Below are 20,180 nucleotides of genomic sequence, written 5' to 3' on the forward strand. Positions count from 1 at the left end.
GTTTAGTCTCATGTCCCCAAGTGCATTCCCTCCCCCGTCTTCTCTATGTATGACAAAGCAACCAGATCTTTATTAAAACTTTTGTACTCTGCCTCTCTGCACCGATCTTCCCACTACATCATCGATAAACTCTCTAAAACCATTCTAATCCCAAGAGAACCAGAGTTTGGGACCTCCCACAGGCTGAAGGAGAGATTCTGCAAGAGAGAAGAAGACCTTTCTGGCTAATAACTTTTTATTCCAGAAGATTATTTAAAGAATGCGACCTGGCTATTGATGTTCTCATTTTTGAATGAATGCCAGAGCCTGGTTGAGAGTGAAGAGACAAAGCTGGGAAAGTCCTTCCACATTCCCTGATTAAATTTTCTCCTGCCATCTACCTTGACCTGGTCTTCTATCCTGAGTATTCGAGTTCTGAGTATTTTGACAAAAACAGAACAACTTTGTGGTAAAATGTCCAGCTTTCCATTATTTGCTGATGTGGCAACCTTACCGTCTTTTTTCTTCTTCCTTTTTTTTCACTGACAACATATAACTGTAATAAACAAGGGATGTTGTTGTCGTTTGGTTTCTTCACTGCCAGAATACAAAACTACATGTTCAGTTTCCAGCCACTCAATCAAGGCTCGTCAAGAGCAAAAGCTCACCAGTGATTGGAAAAGTCAAATTCCAGTCTAATTTCTTGGTGCATCTAAAATAAAAAGTGTCTCATGTTAGGCTGATGCTTCTCTTCCTCAGCTCCTGAACGTGGGCCTGATTTCTGGAGAATACGTCACGATGACCCGTACAGAAACCAGTCTAACATCACTCTGCTGTTTGAGGTAAACAAAGCATATAGATTGGGATGTAAGCACACATTCAGCTCATGAGACAGGATGGTACACAATACTGGCTTAAGATTAGACCAGAAGAGATTTGAGAAATATTTTGGGGAAAATCAAGAGCAGAATTTAAAATGTAATAAAGGGGCTTGATTATTTGTCCATGTATAAAACCTGAGATTAACCTGTTGGCAACCTTTATGTACAAAGGTTCAGCTCAGTATATACCTGTCTTATTGTGTGCTTTATTGTGATGGAGAAAGGCTTTATCACTTTTTTTTCCAACATTTGAATAATCTTTTTTTCTTCTCTTGTCTGTAAATGGATCTCAAAAGCCCTCCCTGATTATTGGGCAATCATTTTCTGGAATCACAGTTAATAGCTTTCCTGTCTGGTATAGTTTTATCAAACATTTCTATTCTTTAGGCCACGGGTGTCAAACTCCAGTCCTCAAGGGCAACTGTCCTGCAACTTTTAGATGTGCCTCTGCTGCACCACCCCTGAATAGAATAATTAGGTCATCAGCAAGGCTCTGGAGAACTGATCTACACAAGGAGGAGGTAATTAAGCCATTTCATTCCAGTGTTTTGTACCTGTGGCACATCTAAAAACTGCAGGACAGTGGCCCTTGAGGACTGGAGTTTGACACCCCTGCTTTAGGCCAACAAAGGCCACAATTGTTGATTTTATGACTGTAGGATTGGAGAACGTTGCTGCACATAGTTTTGCCTATGAAGGTATTGATAATCATTGACAAGGTCAGAAGGTTGGAGACCTCAGATGTGGAAGCTTCTAATTTAAAATATTGATTAGAGTGTAATAGTCATCAGCAGAATAAATCTTTTCCTTTGTTTTCCAGTATTTCTCAGCAAATTGGAATACCTACTGTGTGGATGGATTTATTGTCCAGCACCAGGCCTTGAATGGAACTGTGCTGAGGAGGCAGATCGACATGATGTCCTCCTACAGCTTTGAATGGAATCAGGAGCTCCACATTGTGACTGTGAAAGCCTACAATATTCTGGGGAGCTCTGTTAACAACGTCAACATGACGCTGGAGAAACAACCTAAACGTAAGGGAAAAGGAGTTAACAGAACATTTCAGCAATCCCTCAGGGAACGTAATCTACTTAGGATACAACAATGAGAGGCTGAACTGTTGTGATGTGGATCTGTTCCTGAGAAATATTTAGTCATTGTTTCACTAGAACTACTGGAACAATACAAATTCTAATTTTGTTTTTAGATAAGATCATATCAGATGATCATGTTGACTACATTTCCAGTAAGGCTCTTGAAAATAATTTACATAATGGCTGGGCTTCATGTTCTTCTGTAGTTTATGAATAACTAAAAATTTCAAGGTTAGTTTAATATGTGATCAGGATGTGGTGTGAAAAAAGACTTTATTGTCTGAGTCCGTGCTGGTGAACACAATACTCGAATGCTAGAATGCAATTGATTTAAATAATTGAATGATGCGAATGTGTCATAAATACAGATTAAATATAAACTGAATCTAAAGGCACCTTTAGATAAATGTATCTTACATGTGTACCTTGCATAAAGCTCTATGACAGTTGTTCTATTTATTTATGTAATCCAAAATTACCTGTTTGGATTTTAATTTTTCTGAATTCTAAACACATTGTTTCACCAAAAAAATATTTTATGGGGCGAGTACAAGCAATTTCAAAAGTTTAATGGAGCAAAAACAAAATTTAAAGAGAATATTTCTAATTTAATGGGTATTTTTTAAGCTGTTGAAGCTTTCATTCCCCAATTTTATGCTAAAAAATAAACAGTCAAAATAGTAGCTCTTGTTTCATGAAAGTGAAGAAAGTCTTTAAAGAACATGTACTTAGAAGTTAAAATTGTAAAGTCTTCTAATATTGCTCCAGCTAAAATATGCAGCTTTCCCATGTATTTTTAAAGGAATTCTGACTGGACACATATACCTGAGGTTGTCTGTGAATGCACATCTTGCTGTGACTGAGGATCTTTGCAGAAGGAGTTCCTTACATAGGGTGGCAAGCTAATGTTATCTTTCTTCCTCTCTGTTGTGATGAGACTTGTTAATAATTTTGATATGTAACATGTTTTCTTGCGGTTCCTGTTACTCATATGTGAGAACAGCTTGGATGAGATAGTTCTCCTGCTTTTGAGATTACAAGAGCTTTGCTTTGTAGACCAATTAAACACCATAATTGGTCTGTAGGAGACCTGAACCTTTAGTGAACATGCTGGATCACAGACAAACAAGAAGATGTAGATGGCCAGTGTGGTCCTTGTTTTGCTGCTGTTTCACTGTCGACATCTGCGTAAAAGAGGAAAGATTCAAAAATGTTTCGTGAAAACCAAACTTCTAAGATTTCACTTATACCATGTTTTATTCTTTATATCATGAGAAGAAATGATGTGTGCAGTTACATTTAGTTCCATTCAGAGCTAACAGGCATAAGCTGAAACATGGATATTTACTGGAAAGAAAACATGTTCTGTGGTTTTGAAATCATCTTTTGAGTAAAATAGCCAACCTGAACATTTCCAGGTAATGATAAAAAGGATAGGTGGATTTCATTCATTTTGAAAATCCTGTTACATTAACAAATATGTTTTTGTCTATTTTTCTCTATAACATGTTTTCATCACTCCTACCTTTAGAAGTACATAGCAGAAAAAAATTTGTACTAATACAACAAAAACATCAAAATATTTACCTGTACGGATCCCATTCATAAGCCTTTATGCTATTAACCTAGCGGCTAATAGCATGAGTAATGTCAGTACTTTAGGTAATATTACAGAGGTGAAGTACCAGGGTGCATTTTTAATAAGAGTCCTCTCTGTTGGTTGCCTCCATAATGGATGGTAGTAAGCGCTCTCTGCATAGAAAGGATTTTTCATTTTTCCTGAAAATAGACAGTGACGAAATTATTGGAAACACTGTTACAAATAAGTCCATTAGCAACAGATCCCAAAGAACACATGTTCCTCGTTTGTTTAATAAACCAATGTGCCTTTATTCATACAGCACTTTTCTCGCAAAAAGCCAAGAGATAAAGCTTTACACAAGATAAAAACAGGAAGCAATTAAAAATAATGAGCGGAGGACACGACAAAAAACAGAAATGTAAAGAAGACAAAAAAATTGTTTCTGAAGAACTCAGGAAATGCAATTTTGGACATAAAAGTGATAAAACACTAGTGGTAGACTAAAAAACACTACAGAGCATAGATTCTAAATTCCTGCAAAGATGGCTAAGTAAGTCAATACTATAAATAATAGATCTGGACAATACAGTATACAGAATCACAATCGTCTTTTAAATTTCACCATGTACAAAATTGCTAATACAAAGATAGATGTCAGGCATTTATGCTCTGTACATCAATACTATTGGCAAGTCAGATGGATTCTAGCAGCCATCAATGCTCACACCTGATGTATCTTTATTGGCTGAGATGTTAAAGTTTGTGAAAAGTGGTGGGATCATTGTAAAAGAAAATTTTCAGGAAAATGTACAACAGTAAACAAATAGTAAAGCAAATATTTTTTTTTCTGATATTGAGCTGCCCTTATGAATAATAATCACAAAGGGATAAAAGAGTGAAATGAAACTAAAATTTGCATTTGATTCAACTGTTGTAAAATTATTCTTTTACTGCAACAAAACAAACTAAGAAAACTTACTTCTGACTTTAAATGGCATTCCTCAAGTAAACCTGAGTCAGTTTACAAGAATTGACCCAAGTTTACAACATCAAGTCAACCATATCAGAAATAAAATATCTGAAGCTCCCCTTACCTTGTTGAATGTGACCACGAGTGTCATATGAATGCATTGTTTCCTTCCTCTACTGCAGGCCGCTGTGTGCGTTCATTCCACGTTTTGGTTATAAACAGCACTTGTGTATCTCTGTCCTGGAGCCTGTTGCATATCAGCACTGTCCCACTCTTCATGGTGGTTCAGTGGTTCCCAAGGAAGCAGCAGGACTTTGAAGACTTTGGCCTAAGTGGAAAAACGTGGGCCAAACTGTCCTACACCGAACCTCCTACCCAGTTACGAGGTAACCCATTGTCTGAAATCTGTGCCAGTAGGCTCTCTTTGCTAACTGACCTGTAATCAATCTGCTGTTTCAATGTTTGATTTAAAGGAGATTTCTTTAGCTCAAAGGAGTATACCTTCCACTTGTACCCTGTGTTTGCTGATGGAGAAGGAGAACCAGTTGTTGCAATAGGTATATTCTTTGTTTCCACTTATGGCATTGAATGCAATCAAATACCTGCATGGAAATTGTATTGTTTAGTAACTGATGTGAATTTTCATTTTATTACAGTTAAGACAGGAAATCCTCCAGCTTACATGATGCTGATGTTCATCTCCCTCATTTGCATTGCAGTGTTTGTGACCCTGGTTCTCTCCCAAAATCAGTAAGAGCTTGTTTTAGTAACAACGATCTATGAAAATATTTATGTTCGGATGTGGGTGTTAATTGCAGATCAGGGTAAACAGAATCTATCTCTCTGGCAGTCACCTGTAAGAAATGATAAATGATGTTAATCTGTGCTGTGTGGTCTAATTGAAGTCCCCGACAGACTGTCGGGGAAAATTTAGAAGCGTGACATTTAAGAGGTTAGGGGTTGTAATTACATTTGATGTTTCCTGATCAGAGGAGAAGGGGTCAGACAGGTGTATGGAATGGAGAAAAAGTCGTTTAAGGCGGGAATCCACCTAAATGTTTGGTTTTTGTGTTTGCAGGATGAAAAAATTTGTGTGGAAAGATGTTCCAAACCCGAACAAGTGCTCATGGGCAAAAGGACTAGACTTTAAAACGGTAAAGGAACCATCTGAGGAATTAAATCTCTTGCCTTACCAGATTCTACAAAGTTTTGAAGTGATTATAAAAAATTCTAAAAAAAAAAAAGCACACAATGGCTGAATAAGATTTACTTTGGTCATGTTTTAGATGTTTAGATAAGGCTAAATCATCAGAACAACTGCTATATAAACATGACAACTACTGTCAAATGATGAATCCATTCCCACTTTCCAAGATTAGCCGTTTAATCCTGTGTAAGGGTCAGCATATTTCAATAATTAAGACATGGCTTAATCCAATTCTGGTCAAACATTCTGCTTCCAGCCCCTTCTGAAAAGGTCACCAAACACGGACTCCTTTGGATAGCCAGCAGCAGCATAAAAAGAGATCTGCTTGGACGTGGCAGACTGAACCCCTGTAAAAATCACAGCCCTTTGTACACTTGACGATAAGTGGCTGATAAAGATAAACACAGTTTTAAATTATATCATTATTGTCACTGTTATCATTAATATCAGTATTATGATGATTTAGAGTCCTAGAATAAGTTGCACAAGGTGAGTGGCTCTGCCATATTCCTTGCAGTTTATTTATTTCTTAGTTTCTTCATTCCTGTAGCTGACACAGCTGCTAAGAATGGCGTTTTTTGTTTTTTATGCTGTCCAGCTGGAAGAATTTTTGCAGTTACTTTTTTATTTTGGGGAAATTGTTCTGATTCATTGCCATAGTAATGAGGTACTGTTTATAACAGGTGGATACTTATTGACATCTTAAAAGTTTAGACAGAAAAAATATCAGGAAAGCAGCAATGGATGTTTGATGATCATATCCCTATCTCCCAATGGCTTTCTGTCTTGCTTTTGAGAGCAATAGTAAAAGCAATGGATTGGTTTTAGCAATGCTCGTCAACAACAAGTTGTGAAATCTACTCTATAATATTGTCTATGCAGGACGGATATTGAATTGTTAATTTTTGATTTTCATCAATTATGAAATTCCAAGTGCATTTGCTAGGATTGTGTTAGCAACAGTATACAATGCCAGTTCTGCTTGTGCTTTCATCAGCTCTGGGTTTTTAAGAAAGAGACACAACACCCAAATCTGCCCATTTATTCTCTCTTGGTGAAAAACCTCCTGATCCAATTTCTTAAGACTCTATATGCACCTTGCTTTTATCATACATTTGTAGCAATATCTGCTTGCTCTCTGTTGACACTTTGTCAACGGCTCTACTAGGGAAAACGAAATGAATTTGCTTTTTGGACATTTTCATGACCATTATATCTTGGTTGAAAAATGGCTTATTGGTAAAGCATTATATAAACTTGTGTTTCTATGCTTGATGTATAAACCTCTCATTTAGATTTTTATCATTTTTTTCACTTCCCTTGAAAAGATGATCACATAAAGTTGACGAAGCTCTGCTTGGTTGTTTTGATGCCACAGAGTAGGATGCATTCTGCCAGCCACATGGAGACTGGGTGTACTTGTAAACTCCTCTGTGGACAATGCCATCCCTACAGTAATGGAAAATTTTACTTTGTAGTTTCTTATATGCACTTAAAAGTTAATTACTAGGTAAAATAGAACAGAATGTTTCTGTTAGACATTACCAAAGTGGTGTAACTTGCTTCAGCTGTTTTTGAGGTCATCTTAAGGAGTCGGAAAATGATGAGTGGTTTCAAAAACAGAGTATAAATTTTGTGTCTGCCTGCGAGCAGCCAGAGCTCTGATGATAATTTCTTGTTATAACAAGATTTAATAAAACCCTCAAAGACAAAAGGATTCAGTTCTCCTCAACCCTATTTAACATAAAACTCCATAAAGCATAGCTCAACAGTGAGATGCTTTCTCAATAACAAACCTTGGGTCACCAGTGACCCATAGGGAATGCTTACCAAGGGAGGGAGACAGGGAATCTTTGAAGAGCATTCAAAAGCAACTTATAAAAATTAGAGACAGCAAGCATGGATGCGCATTGAATAAGAAGGGTCCTAGGATTGAACCTTGGGGTACCCCACATGTGACCTTTGACCTCTTTGATGAGAAATTTCCAATTGAAACAAAGAAATCCCTGTTCTTTATTTAGGATTCAAACCAGTTAAGCACTGGACCGGAGAGTTCGACCCAACTCTCCAGTCGATTCAGTAATAGGTCATGGTCAACAGTGTCGAAAGCTGCACTGAGTTCCAACAGAACCAGCACTGTGGTTCTCCCACAGTCCGTATTTATATGGATGTCATTGAACACTTTTACGAGGGCGGTCTCTGTGCTTTGGTGAGCACAAAAACCAGACTGGAAGGAGTCAAAGCGGTTAGTTATCGTTAGGAAGCTAGTTAATTGTTTACACACAGCTTTTTCAATAACTTTGCTGATGAATGGGAGGTTGACCACTAACTTGACCAACAATGTTCTTGTTACAATTCAAATGTTTTATTTTTATGAAACCTACTGCTTCACCATTATTGTGAGTGAGAAAGAGAGAGAGAAATAAGCATTTCTATTTTTTACATTTCTAAGTATTTCTTCTTTATTCCTACCTAAAATACTTATAATTGACAATTGTATATCTTCCTTACTGGTTAGAATGTGTATCCAAGTTTTTATTGGATGTCTTTATGTGGTGTCCAGGTTTTAATACAACTGTTTCTATCATTGGGGAGAACAATGTGATAGAAAATACACTTAAATACATTTAAAAAGCATATGCTTCAGTTGCTGAAGCTAATCTACCACACCTGAGTAGCATGGATTTTAACCCTGTGTTTTACTTGAGTTGTTGTAATACTGCTTACATCTCAAACAAGTTTAGCTATGAAATGTAAAATATCTTTCTCTTACTAAAGTGCACTTATTATTTCTCCAGATGGACGGCTTTGAGTACCTGTTCCGACCTCCAGAGGGTCTTCAAGCCTCTCCGCTGCCCCCTGAGAAGATCTCTAAAGTTACTGTTGTGAATAAAACTCTGACAAAGGCCTTTGTCCAAACCCCAACACTCTTGTCTCCCCCCTCTGTTGTTGCTTCAACTAACTCCTTTCTGCCTTGTTTGGACCCAAGGACTGGCCAGTTGCTGGAGTGTGAAACGGCCCTCGGTGGTGACACTAGTCCAGATCCCTTAACTACTTCACACCTAACCATAAATAAGCTACAACCAGCCAATGTCTTGGTGGAGCAGAGTTCAGGAATCACTAACAGCTCAGCCCAGTCTTCGGTCACATACTCCAAGGTCCTGCACACTGATACAAATCCAGATCATCCACCTCTTCATCTCCACTACAAGGAGGGAAGTAGGAGCAGCTACAGTGATGAGGGAAACTTCTCAGCCAACAACTCAGATATCTCTGAAACTTTCCCTGGTGGAGTGTGGGAAGTTGACAGCTATCGTGGTACAGAATCGGATGATCCAAGGCAATCCTACTCCTATAACTCTGAAAAAGAGCTTTCTGACGCATCAGAGCAAGAAGATGACGTAGATGTGGGTCAAAAGAAGGCCTTGCACTATCTCAACATCGGACATCCACCAGAGGATGAAGAAAATGAGGAGGAGGAGTCACAAACTGAGCTTCTGAAAAGCACACATTTGATCAGAGAGGACTATTCCGTAGAGTTGTATCCTTTGCTCAACCCAGATGAGTTGATGGATCCCAAGACGCTGGTGCAAGTGTCGACTTGTAGTTTTGCCTCTTTGTACATGCCTCAGTATAGGAAGCCTGACGTAAATCACATTCCGCACACATGACAGCAAACCTTAACTCTCATCAAAGCATGTGCCAATGTTGTGAAGAGTCGTACTTTGCCATTTCACACAAGGTTTCTACTGTGCAACAGCCTGTGAAAAATGAGTAGGAACCCTGTTATCAAAGCCATTGGTAACCAAAGTCATTCATCCTGTGTGCACTTTGTAAGCAAAGAAAGCTGATATTTGTGGTGCAACAAAAGATTCCAAAATGGCACACTTCTCATGGAAAAAAATAATTTCTTCATCTATTTCTTTCTGTACTGAGGTTTAAATTGGATATTCCTCTGTCTGTAAATCAGAGTTGATCAATTTTGGTGACTGATACAGAAGTTCTCAAAAGAAAATCTTAAGTTTAGCAAACCGATTGCAAATTAAAGAGGTTTCAGACAGAGGAGGTTTATGTTTGGTTACAAAGTTTACAGCCAGCGCATTTACTAACGGTCTGAAATAAAGTGATCTGCAGCTCTTTATAGTCTGTGTTGCATTTTTTCTTATCCTTTTATATTTGTTAAACTTAAAGTTTGCTTTAGAGAGAGCTGCACAGAGCCATAGAAAGCCCATGCTGTGCCTCTTTTGGCTTCCTTAAAGCACGTTTGACACCGAAAAGGAGAAAAACATCCAAAATCTTGAAAATGTGAATTACAACAGGTAAATTTTGGGGGCATTTTTGTTCAGTTATTGGCAGCTTTTGCTTTTATTCCCTATATCAACTGAACCTTGTGCTAAGTTTAACTATTTGTGTATTTTGTGTCGTAATGTATTTGGGGTTTGGTTTAAATATGTGAACAATGTAAAATTTTTCTTGAACGTTGAAATGAAATTTGTTAAAGACAAACGAATGTTTTGATCTACTTAAGATGGATATAACAATATTGTAAATATAGAAAATTGATTCACTGTAAATATTTATGGAGATGTTCTGTCTATTTTTCATTGTGACAATAAAGAATGTATTGTGCGTCTGACTGGTTTGTTCAGCAGACACTAAGGTGAACTATTATTTTTTTTAAGTCTTGAGGGGAAACTATACTTGTGGGCCTCCTCTACTTATTTGATCTTAAAAAAAGACACTTAAAATACTGTCAACTCAAACAAGTGAAAAACTGATTTAAAAAAATCTTCTAGAGACAGCCAAGTATAAATCTGATGCATAAACAGTGAGTGAGACAACCCCAGAGTTTGGCTTTTATAAATCCATTTGGGTTTCTACTGCTTCTAAAAAAGCCCAAAGCTCTTAAAAAACACCCGGGTGGTTTTTGGCAATAAGGTAATATTTTTTGGTGTCTGGAAATTACCTGTTTCAAAAGCTCATGAAATGTAATGTCAGAAATAATCAGGCACTGCCCCTCACCTAGCAACAGCAGTGAAGCCCAGGTTGTCACCCAGCAACCGCTGCAAAGCCCAGTCTGTCACCTAGCAAGCCAAGCTGAGCTCCAGGATGCAACTGCTTTTACCGCTGTATGCGCTATACAATGACTGCTGGAAAGGACAAGTGTCTTGATGACTTATTCAGAAACCACTTCCTGCATTCTTGTTGGTTGTGCAGGAGGTTCTCCTTCTGCTTTTGAAAGATATATGGCTGTATAATTGCGTATCTGTTTGCAGCCATTTTCATGCGGGAGTGTAAATGTTGAATTGGACAAGCAGCAACTTATTTGGATTTAAAGGAACAAGAGGCCCCAAACAGCTTGCTCTGAACGGAAATTCAAAGTAGGTAGAACTGAGCAGATTAAAATCTCATTAGCAAGGAGTGATTTTGTGCAGAAAATGTAATGAACATGTTTTAGGCTTGTTCAAGGAAGCATAATAGGTCACCTTCAAAACAAGGGTGTTCAAAGTTGGTCCTCAAGAGCAGATGTTTCTGCATGTTTTAGTTCTCAACCCTGGTGGTAGTCACTACCTCCTCAGAATGTCAGTGTTATGCATTGACATTCTGAGGAGCTAAAGAGCCGTCATGGACCTTACCAAGCTCCGCCCACAAACGACCCACGTGACCCAAGTCTCACAAAGTCTTGCGACGCGTTGGATTAGAGCATCATTTCTATCGGATTTTCACAATATATCAGCTACTAAATGGACAGAGGAACTAACAAGTTCATGCCATCATCTGGGAGGAGGTTACTGGTTTCTCAGTCACAAGCTGGTTGCAAACCTGAGGCCAGCAGGTGTCAGTCAGTTATGGTAGATCTGACATTTGGTTTGATGACCTCAATATGAGAAGCTACAGACTGATACCAAGGAGCTCTGTAAAGGTAAAGGCAAATCTTCTGAAGTTGGGATATAATTAATTTAATTTCACATAATTATCCCGGTAGAAGCCATTTGTTTGCTAAAATTTTATTAAATATATTTGTTCTATTTGATGTTTGTTGTGAATGACGTAAACTCACAAACCAACGAGGTAATTAGTCCAACATTTAGAAACTACAGCGGCTGTAATGCGCCACAGCAAAGGTAAACAAAGGTGTGTTTGTGAGACGGCCACGCACGTGACCACGTAGAATGGGTATCAGCCAATGAAACACGGCCCCTCTGGTAAGGTCCATTCATGTGTGTTGAACCGGGGAGAGAAATAAAACATGATTGGCTCTGGCCTTTGAGGTCCCTTCAATTGGTTGTACCCAGTGATGTAATCAATTACATCATGAATCAGGAAGTGCTTTGCTGACCCCTGTCATACATCTGTCCTAGATGTGGGAAGAAAAGGACAAACTATTGTGAGTATATACAAGAATGTTACCAAAGACATTGTTCTCTAGAAATTGACCTTTAACAGAAGGCATTTTCAAACTAACTGATAATTCAGAGAATGCTAAATTTAAAAAACATATGCTTGGACTTAAACTGTAACAAAATGCTATCACAAGCAGCAACCCTGGGATATTTTGTGCAGCAAATTTATAGTTGCGATGTTAAACTAATGCATTATGAACAATTATAAAATTAGATGCCATGAATTATGAATATGTTTAATGGACAAGCGGTGAATAAATAAATACTCAACCACTTCATCACATTGCTTGTATCTAGTGATGGTGAGATGAAGCCTCATGAGGCATTGAACCACTTGAGCCAATTGGTTCGAGAAAGGGTTCATTTCTTGAAGCTTCATGTGCACACGAAACCACCTACTGGCCAGGTGTATAATCACAGCCAGCTGTATCTTAACACGTGTGATGCATTGAATTTTTGTCTATTATGGCTCTTGGGAAGGACTTCACAAAAGGTGTAGGACGAAATCATTTGTCTACATAAATTATGTATACACATATGTGTATAATAAAATATTGTTTGAATGCATTCTCTGTGTGTAATTATTCCCAAAATAGTAGTGTCATGTGATATGGCATGTTGTGTATTAAAGTTTTTCTGTGACTCTAGAAAAATGGCCTGGGCTTAATCAGGCAGAGGACAGTTAAAGTGCTTGTGGAACTAGGGAGGGGGTAGTGAATAGGCTAATGCTTGTGTAACTTGGATGATTTCATGCATTTTTATTAAGAAACAACAATTTCTCCACAGTTTTTGGTTTCAAACGATTTCTCTTTTTTGACACTACATGGATGAGGTGTTATTATTGTACCCCAACTCCTTGGAGCACAATAAACACCTCACCTTTACAGAAAATAAGAAACAGTGAAAAATACAGTTCCTCATAAGCAAACCTAATGCATCTGCAAATGTTCAGTTCACCTTACCTTGTTAGGGCTTATCAATTCGAAAGAGGAGGGGAAATCCTCCTCTTTCTCGCCGGCTCCATCCTTCTCCTATCCTGTCCTCGCGCTCCTAAATCTTTTTTTCTCTCTCTCTCTCTCTCTCCTAAACTCTCCAAACACCGAACTAACTGTCTCAAACTAAATAACCACTATCCAAACTCTGCTATCCAAACTATCAAAACTCTATCCACTCTCTCAACTGACCGCAACTCGCCTACAACAACCCACATTTTGAATGGATCCTGTGGGGTTTCTAAAGCTGTCAAACCCGGCGCCAACATCTGAGCCACTTCCCGAAGCAGTCACGTGGTACAGCCAGGCAGCGAGGCTTCGGACGTCATCGTTTTCGGCTCCTCCCCTAAATGAAGCAAGCCTCGATACGCGCTTTACGGAAACGCCCCCTCCATTACTCGACACACGCCTCGAAGCCTCGGCACATCACGTAACATCACTACTTGTATCAAGAAAGTATTTTACCCTGAACACCTGACAGTGCTGAGGCAATTACGGTAATAGAAATTGTGATCAAATTCACTAAAACTTGAAATTACTTAAAATTACATATTCATCTGCATATTCATTTGTTAGAATGATCACAAAACTTTGCAGAATGTATACAAACTTTGAACATGTTCAGAACAAAACAATTATTATCATTACTGCAGCAAGTTTTTCCCAGCAGCAATAATGTACCGCCACCTTGTGGCTGAAGTCAGTAAATATACCCTAAAGGAGTCAGTATCTGTGCAAGGCGTTTTCAGCAAAATATATTCACCAAATCATATACCTAAATTACAAATGCCCATTTATAATTTAGTGTTATGATTTTTTAATCACAATATTCCACAAAACAAAACCACACAGACAACAATGAATTATGGAGCTATATTTGAGTTTGTATTTTTTTGTTGTTTTGTTTTGTTTTTGTTTCAAAGAATTTGTTGAACTTAGACAATAAATGACTTAAAAATGAAACTGAAAATCGTGGCACTGAGTGGCAAGAAAACGACCCTCCCCAAAATTTTACATCTCATTTCAGTTCAAGTTTCTGATCCCCATTTAGCTTCATATAAGGGTGATGTAGTGGGAATGTTAAGTGTCACCAAACATAGAGAAGCTATTCAAATTATCTAGGAAATAATTTTTAAAAAATTACATTTTATTTTTATAACACATTTCAGCAACAAGGTAGTTCAGTACTTTACACCACAAAAAGTCTTAAAGTCACCAATTATGAAACAAGCAATAAACATTATATTTTATTAATGAAAATCATCAAATTAAATCATAAAACATCATATTTACCATTTGTAACCTAGGTCTCCTAGGTTTAGAAGACCTAGGTGATTACAAATTTTATAAGCAATACACAGCCACACCCAATGGCAGATTTACTTAAAGCAATATTAATATTGCTTTAGTAATATTCAATTTAATGTCTGTAATTGATATGCCATTCTCAGACTTTTCTCAGCAGTTAAAATAAACAAATCACAAAAAAATGTGAAACAGCGAATTTAAATTTGATCCATTTTTATTTACAAAAATTGTAAAAGGGCAACAGAAATAAAGATTTCCAAATGTAAAATTTATTAGCCACAACAGATAACGTGACTTCGTTTGCAGTCTTCAGCCACAAGGGGGCAGAAAAGCATCACCAGCCGAGTTTGTTAGCGTCATTTCAATGATGTCAGGGGAGAACGGTGCTTCCAGGCTCTGTCTTGTGTTTGCCATAGAAGGACATGATGGTGAAAAATGTTGCTGCCTTTGGCAAAGAGAAGCTACAAATCACAGAGGCTGGATGCCTGACAGAAAGCTGCAGGATCAGATGCAACAGAGAGAGGGGGAGGTTATGTTTTTGCTAATGTGCTGAAATGTCAGCCATGATGAGAACATTTTAGCATTGTTGTTTTTAGTTCAAGATGTAATGAACGAAAAATCTGTTCAGGCCATATTCCCTGGAGATGCCAGGGATGATATCTCATGACTATCATGGCAAAGAAATATTTTGTAGACGTCTGTCCTCCTTTGGGATTTCTGTTCGCTCTGAGATCTATCCAGAAAGTGACATTTTGCAGAATAGTTCAAGTTCCATCAGATTTGATGGAGGGTTAAAGCTGCAGCCATTTCTGTAATTACAGTAGCATGTGTGTGTTTATTTAGCCATGTCTTTAATTTTCCTGGTAACATTTTGGTTTTGTTTAGTGCCCTACTTTTCTGTTTATGATATTTTTGCTTTCTTATTCAAAGTTTTCTTTTATAAACCCTTTTTCCTTTTCCCTCAAGAGGCCATGCCTATTACCATGTTGTAAATTATTTTCTCCTGCCTGTTTAAGCAAATATTTCACAAATAAAAAAAATAATATATATATTTTCAAGTCTTGCTACAGCTGTAATGTCCTGTTCATAGACAACACATTGCATCTAAAGTTGTAGTTACAGATCTGAATAACTGAATTCACTGCTTCAAACAGCAAAAGAGCAGATTTCGGTCTTCAATGACTCTCTGACCTCAGTGTGTGTGAGTGCTCATAAAGCTGCAGGAAAGACAATCAAAACATTTAAGTGAAAGATGCTTAGAAATATTTTTGTAAGACACATGTACATTTGTATTTGATCAGACTTATACTAAGAAATTGCTTGTAGTTACTCATAGTGTAGCGATGTTAACCCAGAACAAAGGGTAAATGTTCTCAAGAAAATTGGTTATGGCAATATTATGAAAATTATGCAAATGTAATTTAAAGTATTCTGGCGGATGAATTTAATGGTTAAATGTTTTTTTTTTTTTTTGTAAACAAATCCACTTGGCTGGATGAAGTAAAACTCACCAATTCACAGTTTAAAACGATTCAGATTTATAATCCGACTCTCTGTCCATGGAGCCTCTTTATCAAGCCGGTTAATGTGAATCAGGCAAAAAAAAACAACAAGAAGCTTGATGCTGCTGATCCCTCACTGATCTCCTGGCATTAACGGGTGCAGCGGCCAAGAGGGTTTGCAGCTACAGATGCTGATCCATGTTGGCTTTGAAGGCCTTAACGACTGGGGTCAAGGTCAGGTTGTGTGCTTCTTCACTCCAAATCTCAAGCAAGGGGAAATGAGAAAAATCTCCCTGTGCTCAATTCAGAGCCACATCTGGATTTACGCTTTTATATAAGGAGAGGAAGGGTTGGGGGGGAGGTTGTACTTGGTTAGATTTAGGTTTGACAGAAATGTGATGTTCCTGTAATTTGTAATTCTTGGTCAGCTTAGTTGAAGGAGCATTTATCATTTAAGAGAAAGTTTAATGTAAGAAGAGAAAAAAATCTGAATCCACAGTAAAAAAAAAAAGTATCAGTTGCTGCAGGTGGAGCAGAGCTGAGTAAACAGAGAAACAGGGTTCAAGGTCTTTTACTGGATAAAAATCACATCAACAGAGGTTCTACTGACCTGTGAGACCGTTTCCTGGGGCTGTTTCTCTACTGGGGGCTACTGAGATTTTTTTTTTTATAGAACTCCATGTTGTCATTGCACTCCACAACTCTGAGAGGATTATAAATATACAATCTGTGTCTCATGAATTGTTCTCTTTTTATCAAATTTTTTTTCTATAGGCATCTTCCAACATAAAACTGCGTTATTCCTCAAGCCAATGTCCTGAATGCATTTACCTCTATATTGACCTGATCCATGGTCATTATAAGGTTTTCAAACTAGAACAGGCGGTTAAGTGCATTATTATACTTTCTAAGCATCTTAGTGATTGCATTGCACAAATATCAAGAAAAAACATTGCAATGCATACATGACATTCCTGAAATCGTATAGGTGAATGTTATAACAGACAGTGAATATTTCTTATTAGAGCTCATCTTTGACCTTGATCCGTTGTTCTGCTTTTCTGCAAGAGTGAAAATATCCCTCATCCCTCATGGAAAACCTGATTTGTCCATTTGTTCTTAGAGAGAATGTGAGTCTTTTAAAACAACCCAGGGCAGCCTAGTTAGTTGCAAGTGGGTCAAATGTACAAAATGCCTCCGGATCAGTCAGTATGTGTGCCACAAAGCTCACTTGTCTCCGGCTAACACAGTGAAAGGCGGTCAGCTGAATGCCCACCCTGTTTACTCTGACACTCGGTTAAGCCTAATTGGTGTGGGTTCCATTGCTAAAATATGGCAAAGCAACAGCCCAGCCCTCTGTGCACTCCTGCAGCGCTTTCTGGCTGCTTCAGGATGTATTCCATTGATCCTGACAACCTAAGTAGCTGCCAAGAGGCTGATCGTTATTTTTTTTTTTTATCTATTTGAAGATAATCATTTAATTTACTCTTCATCTAACATGTAGGCAAGCCTACTGCTAATGTACCTTGGGACAGAGGAGAGTGGTGATATGGATCTATCACCACGAGAACTATGGATCCACATATGTGCAAATGGAAGGAAAATACATTCCCATATGCTGTGTAGGCAGTATTAGAGACTAGAGGGTTGTTGGTGAAGCATTAGCAATGATCCCTAGAGTCCCATACAGTTGTCTTCAGTAAAACCAGCTAAATTCCTCTAAACAAAGTTTCCAAAGAATGTAAACTTAAGTGTCAAGAAACAAGGAAAAATCTAATCCTGCAAGCTGCTGTGGTGTCTTATATTTTTAGATGAGTTTGTCATAAAACTGTAATCAGATTTATTCATTGTAATTTAGTTTTGTAAAAATACACTCAATATTTTTTGATTTGTATTCACGGTTTGTACACCCATTTTGAGTGGGAAACGAGATTATTTCATTGAATGTAACACTGACCTTATGGAGGAAACCAGTAAAATATAGCAAAAGAGGTAGGTAGTGTCACCCCCTGCTCTCATTGCTGTCAGTGATTCCCCTTCTGTACAGATTTGTCTGTTTACCTTAGCTTTCCAGTGCCATTATGTTTTTGCTGTTTTCCATTCATAAATGTATCAAAGAAGTAAGTAAATAGTTGCAATGACAACAACCTGTAGGGTTGATGTCATTACAACAACCCTGTAATTCTGAACACAAACAGTCACAATAGCACAAAACAGATGGCTTCATTTAGACCCCACCATTGTGTCGCCGTATAGGAGCTAAATCAACATTTATCGAAATGCTGACCTCTACTGACCTTGACCCACACTGGATCATGTCACTTGGTGGGAACGCTGCGGCCCAGTTCTGCCCTTTTTGTTTGTTTCTCTCTGCGTCCCACAGTCAGAAGACCTCTGCAGCGAAAACACTCAGTGGGATGGGATGCATGGGATGCTCCATCCTCTGGGAAAGTTCTGATAGACTGTTGGAGGATTCATGTTGTTCTCGATGTGAGGAGAAAGACGAGATATCAGGGAATCTATAAGGAGCCTTGAAAATACAAAAAAGGCTAAAACAATTAATTTCCCATCAAGAAGAAAACAACCAGATACTTTACCCTGCAAATACTAGTAAAACCAAAATATTTGAATTTTTTTCACATTAGTCTCAAACATCAGTGTACTTCAAATAATTGTATGTGACAGACCAGCGAAAAGTAAAATTATACATAGTTACAGAGAAAATATCAGAAAAATGCATCTTGCATTTCTTTTGATACCCGCAAATTAGATCAAGTTCCAAAATTATCCTCTAGTTGTCACCTAATTAGGAAATAGTCCATGTGTGTCATTTGATCTCTGTATAAATCCAGCTGTTTAGTGAATGTGTATTAGAGAACATTAGTGAACAAATATCATGAAGACCAAGAAATACATAAGTGGTTAGGGATAAAATTCCACAGTTGTTCTAAAAGCAGACGTCATACAAAATAGTCTGGGTGATTTCTAAATATCAGCATTAGCCATACTGATTGAGCTCTAGCTGTGTTTATGGTCACTGTACATTTGTTAGTGAACAAAACGTACAACTAGATATAGAATGAAACAAAAATTATCTTTAGAAATATCTTAAAGAATCTGTGACCTACTGAAAAATCCTGACACAGCAAAGGGAAATGAAATGCAAATGAACGAGTGATCTCATAAAAAAAAAAAAAAAATCCAAATTCTATTTATCTGCTCCAATAACATAAAAAATCTTTTTTCCTGACTCTGCTGCACCCTGGGATGGACCGCCAAAGTATAAACAGGAAAAATAAAGCAATACAAAAGGCATTAAGTTAAAAGACAGCTCAAGTGCATTGGCACTGCAGCCTGCGGTGGTTTTCTGTGCAATTTTAGAAGACCCAAAGTATTTTGAGCAGTTGCTGTCATGATATGGAGCAGTACTAAAAGACATTAGTGGTGCAGTGTGGCTGGAGTCTGTGGTTCATTATAGTCAGTAACCATGACGTGATTGGATGGCTGACAAAACAGCCATCATTGGCTATGTTTTCACTGGACACAAACAGAGACTAGCCGTCTAAATGTGAGAGCTTCATGTTCAGAGTAAGTGAAGGGCTTATTTAAATGGGAACATTTGTTACCTTGCTAACCCAATTCTCCAAAAAACAATTTTCTGTCTAACCTAATATTTGGTGTTGATGTGGTACTGTTAGCATCTTGAATCCAAAATCCTTCACCACATGGCAGCATGAAAATGGACAGCAGTAAAGTTCCATTATTTCATGAAGCACTTTTGTTTTTCCTCTCATTTTATTTACTGCCTGCACACACTAATGAATTTTGGGCATCTAAATGGAGACTGACATTAAAAACCCATTAAAAGCATTTGGAAGTTCAAATTACTTTAACTGAGGATATTGCAATGTGCAAGTTAGTCATGTTTTGACCAGGCTTTGCACACAATGCCTGGTTTAGTGTTGAAAGTTCATCCTCAGTCCAGGCCAGATGTCTGAACCACTAAATCTTTAGTCCAGGTGTAGAACTACTATACCTGAACAAATCTCTGCACTTTTCACATCTGGGACTTAAAGACTCTCCTTTTTTTCAACTCTGCTGTGTGGAATGTGTCACATCTAGTGGGAGACTTGTATGACTGAACCTAAATACAAGTGCAAACTTTTCCCTCCATTTCACAATAATGTTCATTTATGTTCAGTCACATAAATTATGAAAAGTTCAAGCATTACGAATACATTTGAAAGACATTAAGTGTAAA

At 37.7% G+C, this 20,180-nt stretch overlaps 1 protein-coding gene across 3 annotated transcripts in view; it reads left to right on the plus strand.

The window, feature by feature from the left end:
• Positions 1–10,342, plus strand: part of lepr (leptin receptor) — a 42,633-nt gene extending 32,291 nt beyond the window's left edge. For all 3 annotated transcript variants that reach the window (XM_023339558.1, XM_023339557.1, XM_023339559.1), the window contains 7 exons: positions 739–821; positions 1,681–1,894; positions 4,689–4,892; positions 4,980–5,063; positions 5,163–5,256; positions 5,585–5,660; positions 8,512–10,342. In XM_023339558.1, the coding sequence (XP_023195326.1) occupies positions 739–821; positions 1,681–1,894; positions 4,689–4,892; positions 4,980–5,063; positions 5,163–5,256; positions 5,585–5,660; positions 8,512–9,384 (1,628 nt within the window). In that variant the 3' untranslated portion in view covers positions 9,385–10,342. The remainder of the gene's footprint in view (positions 1–738; positions 822–1,680; positions 1,895–4,688; positions 4,893–4,979; positions 5,064–5,162; positions 5,257–5,584; positions 5,661–8,511) is intronic.
• Positions 10,343–20,180: the final 9,838 nt, after the last annotated feature.

Source organism: Xiphophorus maculatus, chromosome 9 (genome assembly GCF_002775205.1).
Source record: "Xiphophorus maculatus strain JP 163 A chromosome 9, X_maculatus-5.0-male, whole genome shotgun sequence".
NCBI lineage: Eukaryota > Metazoa > Chordata > Actinopteri > Cyprinodontiformes > Poeciliidae > Xiphophorus > Xiphophorus maculatus.